The 9300-nt window shown below is 45.3% G+C and overlaps 3 protein-coding genes across 14 annotated transcripts in view; 2 read left to right on the forward strand and 1 right to left on the reverse strand.

Moving 5' to 3' along the window:
• The window catches only part of ralgapb (Ral GTPase activating protein non-catalytic subunit beta), a 38365-nt gene extending 32319 nt beyond the window's left edge, over nucleotides 1-6046 (forward strand). For 2 of the 6 annotated variants that reach the window (XM_036002385.1, XM_036002388.1), the window contains exons 27-32: nucleotides 251-367; nucleotides 491-588; nucleotides 767-851; nucleotides 3369-3417; nucleotides 5085-5224; nucleotides 5546-5899. In XM_036002385.1, coding sequence (XP_035858278.1) covers nucleotides 251-367; nucleotides 491-588; nucleotides 767-851; nucleotides 3369-3417; nucleotides 5085-5224; nucleotides 5546-5718 — 662 coding nt within the window. In that variant the 3' untranslated portion in view covers nucleotides 5719-5899. Of the gene's footprint in view, nucleotides 1-250; nucleotides 372-490; nucleotides 589-766; nucleotides 852-3368; nucleotides 3418-5084; nucleotides 5225-5545; nucleotides 5900-5954 lie in introns of those variants that run through there. The other 4 variants (XM_036002386.1, XM_036002387.1, XR_004897667.1 and 1 more) reach the window with 4 other exon arrangements.
• The window catches only part of LOC118495300 (nuclear factor 7, brain-like), a 1057410-nt gene that overhangs the window by 176511 nt on the left and 871599 nt on the right, over nucleotides 1-9300 (reverse strand). The window lies entirely within an intron of this gene.
• LOC116062608 (potassium voltage-gated channel subfamily KQT member 2) overlaps nucleotides 9272-9300 on the forward strand; it is a 34955-nt gene continuing 34926 nt past the window's right edge. For 2 of the 7 annotated variants that reach the window (XR_004897669.1, XM_036002397.1), the window contains exon 1: nucleotides 9272-9300. This exon is cut by the window's right edge and continues 467 nt beyond it. The gene's annotated coding sequence lies outside the window, so the exon portion shown is untranslated. The other 5 variants (XR_004897668.1, XM_036002396.1, XM_036002395.1 and 2 more) reach the window with 5 other exon arrangements.

Raw genomic sequence — 9300 nt, forward strand, 5'->3', positions numbered from 1 at the left:
AACATTGAAAAAAGCGTAGAAAAACGTTGAAAAAAAGCAATGTTCGGAAATAGTAACAAACATAAAAAAAGAAACAGTTATTACAATGTAATCTTATCCATGGACATCCAAAAACTGGTACACCAACCGGCCCAGTGCACCCCGCAGGTTTCATTTTGTCAAAATAGTTTTGTGTTTCTGTTTTCGGATCAGACTTCACCACACTTTTTCTCCACGGCTGTGTGTGAGCTGGTTGTTTTGTGTCTCCCAGAATTCCCTGCTGTGCTGGGTGACAGTGGAGGCGGCGTGTTTGATGGCGAGAGGTTCGTCCTGATGTATGTTGACGCTCTGACAGAGATCACCTTCATCGTCCCTTCGTCATCATATTGTCAGTCTCTGATGTCGTAAATACTTATGAAATTATTCTTTTTGTTTCAGTTTGAAGTGTCTGATGATCTGAATACTCTGTGTTACATGCTTTATTGAATTCTTCTTTTATTGTTGTTTAAAGCAGCTGATTGGTCGAAGAGTCCAGAGGAGGCGGAGCCTCTGACCAGCCAGCAGAGTAATACTGACCTCCTCAGCCAACACTCCGCCCTCCCACCCACAGTATGGACCTTCAAAATAAAAGCTTTTTCATCTGCTTACTACTCGTCCGCCTGTCTATCTGTCTGCCTGTATGTGTGTCTCTCTGACCTGTCTGTCTATCTGTCTACCTGTATGTGTGTCTCTATCACCTGTCTGTCTCTCTCACCTGTCTGTCTCTCTCTCTCACCTGTCTGTCTAGAGGTCTCCAGTTGAAGACATGAAGTCTTTTCGTGGCTCTGAATCTAAACTCCTGATTGTCTGGGTCGAACGCTTCGAGGATATCGGTAACTATCCTTCCGTTAACATTTAAACTGCTTTCGAATATATCACTATTTATTAATATTATAACTGTATTATGATATTATAATCTTTAGCTGATGCCAAAGTGCACACGGCCCCATGAGGTCACTTGTTTGGAAACTGTTATGTTTAATTTAAATGTCATTCTGTGAAAATAAAACCCGTCTTCATCATCAGCATCATTTCCTTTATGAGTTCAGCAGCTCAGCTGAGCAAAGATAAGAATATTATCCTACCTAGACTTTTGCGCTGGTATAACTTCATCTACAAATCCATCCATGCATTGCTGCCAACATATTTGTCAATTTACATGTCACGCAAGGACTGCAGTCACAGCCTACGCTCCCAGGACATTATTACCTTAAACTTCTCCTCGGTTCCTACAGAGCTACGTCCCCTCAGTTCATACAGAGCTACGTCCCCTCAGTTCCTACAGAGCTACGTCCCCTCAGTTCATACAGAGCTACGTCCCCTCAGTTCATACAGAGCTACGTCCCCTCAGTTCATACAGAGCTACGTCCCCACAGTTCATACAGAGCTACGTCCCCTCAGTTCCTACAGAGCTACGTCCCCTCAGTTCATACAGAGCTACGTCCCCACAGTTCATACAGAGCTACGTCCCCTCAGTTCCTACAGAGCTACGTCCCATCAGTTCATACAGAGCTACGTCCCCTCAGTTCATACAGAGCTACGTCACCTCAGTTCATACAGAGCTACCTCCCATCAGTTCCTACAGAGCTACGTCCCCTCAGTTCCTATAGAGCTACGTCCCCTCAGTTCATACAGAGCTATGTCCCCTCAGTTCATACAGAGCTACGTCCCATCAGTTCATACAGAGCTACGTCCCCTCAGTTCATACAGAGCTACGTCCCATCAGTTCATACAGAGCTACGTCCCCTCAGTTCATACAGAGCTACGTCCCCTCAGTTCCTACAGAGCTATGTCCCCTCAGTTCATACAGAGCTACGTCCCCTCAGTTCATACAGAGCTACGTCCCATCAGTTCATACAGAGCTACGTCCCCTCAGTTCATACAGAGCTACGTCCCATCAGTTCATACAGAGCTACGTCCCATCAGTTCATACAGAGCTACGTCCCCTCAGTTCATACAGAGCTCAGTTCCTACAGAGCTACGTCCCCTCAGTTCATACAGAGCTACGTCCCCTCAGTTCCTACAGAGCTACGTCCCCTCAGTTCATACAGAGCTACGTCCCCTCAGTTCATACAGAGCTACGTCCCCTCAGTTCATACAGAGCTACGTCCCATCAGTTCATACAGAGCTGCGTCCCCTCAGTTCATACAGAGCTACGTCCCCTCAGTTCATACAGAGCTACGTCCCATCAGTTCCTACAGCGCTACGTCCCCTCAGTTCCTACAGAGCTACGTCCCCTCAGTTCATACGGAGCTACGTCCCCTCAGTTCCTACGGAACTACGTCCCCTCAGTTCATACGGAGCTACGTCCCCTCAGTTCCTACAGAGCTACGTCCCATCAGTTCATACAGAGCTACGTCCCCTCAGTTCATACAGAGCTACGTCCCCTCAGTTCATACAGAGCTACGTCCCATCAGTTCATACAGAGCTACGTCCCCTCAGTTCATACAGAGCTACGTCCCCTCAGTTCATACAGAGCTACGTCCCCTCAGTTCATACAGAGCTACGTCCCCTCAGTTCATACAGAGCTACGTCCCATCAGTTCATACAGAGCTACGTCCCCTCAGTTCATACAGAGCTACGTCCCCTCAGTTCATACAGAGCTACGTCCCCTCAGTTCATACAGAGCTACGTCCCCTCAGTTCATACAGAGCTACGTCCCATCAGTTCATACAGAGCTACGTCCCCTCAGTTCATACAGAGCTACGTCCCATCAGTTCATACAGAGCTACGTCCCCTCAGTTCATACAGAGCTACGTCCCCTCAGTTCATACAGAGCTACGTCCCCTCAGTTCCTACAGAGCTACGTCCCATCAGTTCCTACAGAGCTACATCCCCACAGTTCATACAGAGCTACGTCCCATCAGTTCCTACAGAGCTACGTCCCCTCAGTTCATACAGAGCTACGTCCCCTCAGTTCCTACAGAGCTACGTCCCCTCAGTTTCTACAGAGCTACATCCCGTTGGTTTGTACAGAGCTTGGCAAAAAGGTTTTCTCTTTTTCTGCCCCCTTAAACGTTTTCTTGTTTTTAGTACTCTAGTGTTCTAAGTCTACTTGGCACTTTGGTTTGATTATTGTATGTGTTTGTTAAATCTTATTACTGTTGTAATCTGTTTGTCTGTCTGTAACTAATGTGTGTTGTCCCAGACAGGTCTCTCTTGAGAATGAGACCCTGTGTCTCAATGAGATTACCTGTATAAATAAAAGATAAATAATAATATAAATTTAAAAAAGGAACTGAGCTTAAAGTTGTCTCTTCGCATGAGCATAAACCAAACAGATTGGGAACAAGAATGTGTATTTTTCTGTTGTGATGATGTGAGAACAGATGTGTGACTCTGTGTTTCAGAGAGTTTCCCTCAGACTGAGCTGCTATCAGAGACACAAAGTCACACCAGGTAACACACACACACACACACACACACACACACACACACACACACACACACACACACACACACACACACACAGACACATTGTTACACTGTTGTTCTCCACCAGAACAACCTTCTTGATACCCAGCAGTCTGGCTTCAAGTCTGGCCACTCAACAGAAACTGCCCTCCTTGCTGTCACTGAGCAGCTTCACGTCGCTAGAGCAACCTCTCTCTCTTCCATCATCATCCTTCTGGATCTTTCTGCTGCCTTTGACACAGTGAACCACCAGATCCTCATTTCGACACTCCAGGATCTCGGTGTCTCAGGCTCTGCGCTCTCATTGCTCACATCTTACCTGGCCGACCGAACCTACCGGGTAACCTGGAGAGGGTCTAGCTCAGAACCTTGCCCACTCAAAACGGGGGTTCCTCAGGGATCAGTCCTGGGTCCCCTCCTCTTCTCTCTGTACACCAACTCTCTTGGGTCTGTCATTCAGTCGCACAGCTTTTCTTATCACAGCTACACAGATGACACCCAACTAATTCTCTCCTTTCCTGAGTCTCAAACTCAAGTAGCAGCACGTATCTCGGCCTGTCTGACTGACATCTCTTCTTGGATGTCTACACACCATCTGAAACTCAACCTCGACAAGACTGAGCTCCTTTTCCTTCCAGGGAACGGCTCTCCTACCCAAGACCTGACTATAACAATTGACAACTCTGTGGTAGTCCCCACCCAGACTGCTAGAAACCTGGGTGTAACACTTGACGACCAACTCTCCTTCACTGCTAACATCGCTGCAACTACCCGATGGTGTAGATACATGCTGCATAACATCAGAAGGATACGTCCCCTTCTAACGCAGAAGGAGGCTCAGGTTCTGGTTCAGGCTCTAGTCATCTCACGTCTAGACTACTGCAACTCCCTCCTGATTGGCCTGCCTGCATGCTCCTTCCTGATTGGCCTGCCTGCATGTGCCATCCGACCCCTGCAGCTCATTCAGAACGCAGCAGCTCGGCTTGTCTTCAGCCTCCCCAAGTTCTCTCACACTACACCTCTCCTCCGCTCTCTTCACTGGTTACCAATTGCGGCCCGCATCCGCTTCAAGACACTAGTACTCTCATACAGTACACTAGTACTCTCATACAGGGCCATGAACGGATCAGCCCCAGCTTACATCCAGGACATGGTCAAACCATATACCCCAACCCGCCCACTTTGTTCTGCATCAGCCAAACTGCTGGCTGCCCCCTCACAGCGAGGGAGAACTAATCACTCAACGAAATCCCGACTGTTCACTGTCCTGGCTCCCAAATGGTGGAACGAGCTCCCCCTTCGATATCAGGATGGCCGAAAGCCTACACATCTTCCGACTACACCTCGTATAAAAAAACAAAACAAAACAAAAAAACAAAAACAAATTCTTGAACCTGCACTTTCATATGTCTCATTGTAATTTTGCCTATTTAAAGCTAATGTATTTGCACTTACTACTTGTTGTCTGGAGTTTGAACCTTCACAGTTGAAAGCACTTAATTGTAAGTCGCTTTGGATAAAAGCCTCAGCTAAATGACTTGTAAATGTAAAAATTGTTCCACACAACTTTAGACTTAATAATCTTGTTGATGACAAACTGTCTGTCTGTCTGTCTGCTTGTCTGCCTGTCTGTCTGTCTGTCTGTCTGTTAGCATGTCAAACATCCAGCTCATCTTCATCCATCCTCTGAAAACGGGACTTTACCGGATCTGTTTCCGTGGAAACGCCACTAGCAAGTTCAGTCTGGTTGTCCCATTGGTCAACGGGAGTGTGGTCAGCAAACGCTCTCTGGGTACGTCTGCCTGTCTGTCTGTCTGTCTGTCTGTCTGCCTCTCCCCTTCCTGCCCATCCTGAATAACAGAAGAACAGTGTCTTCAGAGTATTTCTGAATGAAGTACTTCTCTTGTAGTATTTCGAACAGCGTCTTCAGAGTATTTCTGAATGAAGTAGTTTTTTATGTAGTATTTGCTTCCTGATTTCACAGACTACGGAGCGGCCCAATGCCCAAATCACAGGACTGGTTAATAGGAATCTGCGTTAACTCGTTATTGTGGCGAAAACCCTGGATATATTTCCATGAATGATCACTTCCTGTTTGTTTCTTTGTCTGCAGGTTTCCTGGTCAGAGAGACAGTGATCAACTGTTGCCATCGGCGACGGCTAGAGAGTGACTCCACCCTACCGTCCCATGTCAGAAGGAAGCAGATGATCAATGACATCATCTTTCGCTACCGCAGCCGCCACTCTGAACCCGCCTTTTACACCGCCCTCTTCCAGGACCCCTGAACCCCAAACTTTAAGCCCCCTTCCAGGACCCCTGAATCCCAAACTTGAATCCCTCTGACAGAAGGGTTAGGGGTTAGGAGCCCTGAACCTTTTCAACAGACAGCTGAATGTGACTATTATAGTTTATGTTTTGGTATAATGTCAGATTATCACTTAGTGTTTGATGTGATTCTACATGAATGAATAAAAACAAGAGTTGGTGTTTGTTTAAGATATTACAAAATAATCCGACTCAAGTCTGCAGATGTTTTTACAGTTGATCCAGAATGAAAATCTTAATTTTTAGGGGTCCAAGCCCGAGTCTGGAATAACCGGCGGCAGCAAGAGCTACGCCGTTCGCGCAGCAGGGCTGTGGAACTGTATTGTTTTTGTAAGGATTAATCATCATCATTATTTTTCTTCTCCGCCTAAAACTCTGACTACAGCCTAAACCGTACATGGTGGGGGGTTGCCATTTTCAGGACTGGTCCGAAACTCCGCAAGGACCTCAGGCACAACAATTCACCTACTTCCACCACTAGGTGGCGCTATAGCAGAAAATAAATTGGCCCTATAACTCCCACACCGTACACCGGACATTTAAAAACCATATATCCACGTATTCCCTGGATCCAACTGAATCACGTGATCTAGGCCACGCCCATTTCTGCCTAAACTTTTATGCGTGAAAAATCGCGATTTATCAAAAACCTACTTTTTCAAACTCCTCCTAGACCGTGTGACCGATCGGCTGAAATTTGGCAGGTAGCATTTCCAGATAGGTCTGACAAAAAGTTAATAAAAAGAATTTTGATAGGATAAAAATTGCGCATATTACACACAAACAAATTTGTGTAGCTAACTATGAAAACACCAACTTTGCCATATCTCAGCCAAAATAAATGGCATTAACGCCAAACTTTAGATTCTTGTTTGCCATGATGCTCTGAAGGTCGCCCACACGTTTTACGAGAATTGGTCAGTAGGAGGCGCTACAAGTACAAAAAGTTTATATCTAATGAACGGCTCATCTGATTTTTACAAAATTTGATGGGTACCATCTAGGGAAACTCCTGAGGCCAACCCTAGAATCGGGTACTGAGGGATCAAAGTGGGCATGGCCTATGGGACCCACGTCTAGATTCACAACTTACACTAATGTGAACAACTTTAAATGTACAGGGTAGATGGACAATGGGTCATGGACCACACCTACCAAATATTACACATATGGACCACTAGGTGGCGCTATAATGGCCGTGCGACGGATCAGCATGAAACCTGGTACGTAGCATCTCCAGATGGATATGACCAATAGTTACTCAAAGAATTTTGCTACGTTAAAGTATGCGCATTTGACGACCAAACAACTTTTCCTAGCTAGCTACCACACACATATCATATCTCGGCCAAATTAAATCCTTGTTCAACATCCCACTCTGATGCTCTGTACCAAATTTGGCGAATATCAGCCTTTAGGGGGCGCTATAAGCAACGTTTATTTGTTTTGGCCAATAACTCAATGCATTTAAATGGGACATTTGCAATTGCAATATCTCTGCCACAGTAAATGCAATCAACACGAAACTTGTGGTGCTCGTTCGGCATGCTGCTTGAGACTCTGTACCAAATTTGGCGAAGATCAGCAATTAGGGGGCGCTATAATGAACGTAGATGAGTTTTGGCTGAAATGCAAAGAATGTTTGACTACCCTTTTTTTTTTTTTAAAGGGCGTGCGCCTGTGAGCACCCATGGAGGAAAACATAAATCGGCGCCTATGACGCCATTTGCAAGTGTTTCGCTGCTCCTTCAACCACCACACCTGCCTCCCCCCCTCCACCCTCTCAGTCACTCTCTCATTTCTCTCTGCTGTCCCCTGTGGTCAGGGGGGTTAAGAAGTTTGTTTATTGTAGAGAATTCTTAAAGGTAGTCTGTATATGCATGGAGATGAACTGTTGACCGCTACATTTGCAACGGCGACGTACCACAGACGTCGTGGCTCGCGCCTCTCGATATTTACTGCTGTTTGCCTCCCTGCCGCCCGCCTTGGGTTCCGCTTTCGCGCGCTCCCCGGGGCGTCGGGGACGACTGGCGTGAGTGGCTTGGGCCCCGTCATAACTGCTTGCAGTTCTAGTTATTTTTTTAATTTGTTTAAAATCTGTGTAAACTTCAGCGTCCACAGACTCTGAGTGGCCCGATGATAACTGTATGGATCAATAAAAATTTTCATATTTATGTTGTCTTATTTCCACATTTATTCTTTTATTTGGCACTTTGGATGTTCCGTACATGAAATGCTTTTTGTTGTTGTAAGTGTAATAAAACCTCTGGAAGTTATTATGCATCAAAATAACAATACATTTTGTTCTCTGTCCTTATGTTGCGTCTTATTTCCTGTTGATGTAACTTGAGTCCATAACACTTTATATTAATATCACTTATTAATGGTGAATGGGTAATTAAAGCTCTGTCTGTTTACACTTCTAAACCTTTTCCTTTTGCTGCCGGAGTTTACCTGGGACACGTTCACTCTCTAAACCGTGTCACAGTGTTGCTACGGTTTCTGAATTGAACTATGCGTTTCCTCTGAATGGTGACGAGCTTTGAGTGGTGGCTGTGTCACATGATACCCAATCAGCAGACAGCAGGGGGTTCAACTCACCCCTGTTTCACTTTAAATTAATGTGTTGCTACATTGTGTCGGGGCTGAACGTGGCCCTGGTTTGAACCCGGGTTTGTTATGCTTATGACTCCCCTGGTGCATGATGGGACATGCAGTCCTCACAGCAGCTGATGGATGATGAATATTTGACTCCTGTCCATGCAGTTTGCATCAGACGGACTCAGACGCAGAGGAAGAGTGATGTTGGAGCTGACATAACTGGTAGTTAAAGATGTTTGTGCTTATTGAAGCTGGATGTTGAAAAACGAATAAAGATTTTGATTAAATGACAACATTTCTTTATTTTAAAGATTGTTTTTTGGGCATTTTTGGCTTTACTCGACAGGAGAGGGATGAGAGAGGGGGATGACATGCAGCAAAGAGCCGCAGGTTGGACTCGAACCCTGGCTGCTGCGGTAAGGACTGAGCCTTAGTGCCTGGGCATTTGCTCATGAGAGCTACCAGGGCCCGATTAAATTAAAATTTTAGTTTAAAGGGGGGAGTGGGATTGCACTTTACTGCCACCTTCTGGCTGTCAGGAGGATCTACTGTCGCTCTCCGGTACCTTTTCTACTTTTGTTTACTGATTAGGATGTATTTTTGTTTCTATATTTTCTTTATATGTGTGAGACTAATAAAATATGGAAAGTCAAATGTTTAAGCAATATCAATCATTAACTCTTGTACATTATATTGTATCTGACTTTTATTGTACATTTTGATGAATAAATTGGGAGAAAAAATCCACCTGCCTCTCCTCTGGTTGTCATGGTTACCACCTTCAGGTTACACACACACGCACACACACACACACACACACACACACACACACACACACACACACACACACACACACCTGTTTCTTTATTGATAATCTAATTAATGTTTTTTTGTATCTGTGAGCTGATCAATAATCATCAGTGACGTCATTCCATTTCCTG

This window comes from Sander lucioperca, chromosome 6 (assembly GCF_008315115.2).
Source record: "Sander lucioperca isolate FBNREF2018 chromosome 6, SLUC_FBN_1.2, whole genome shotgun sequence".
NCBI lineage: Eukaryota > Metazoa > Chordata > Actinopteri > Perciformes > Percidae > Sander > Sander lucioperca.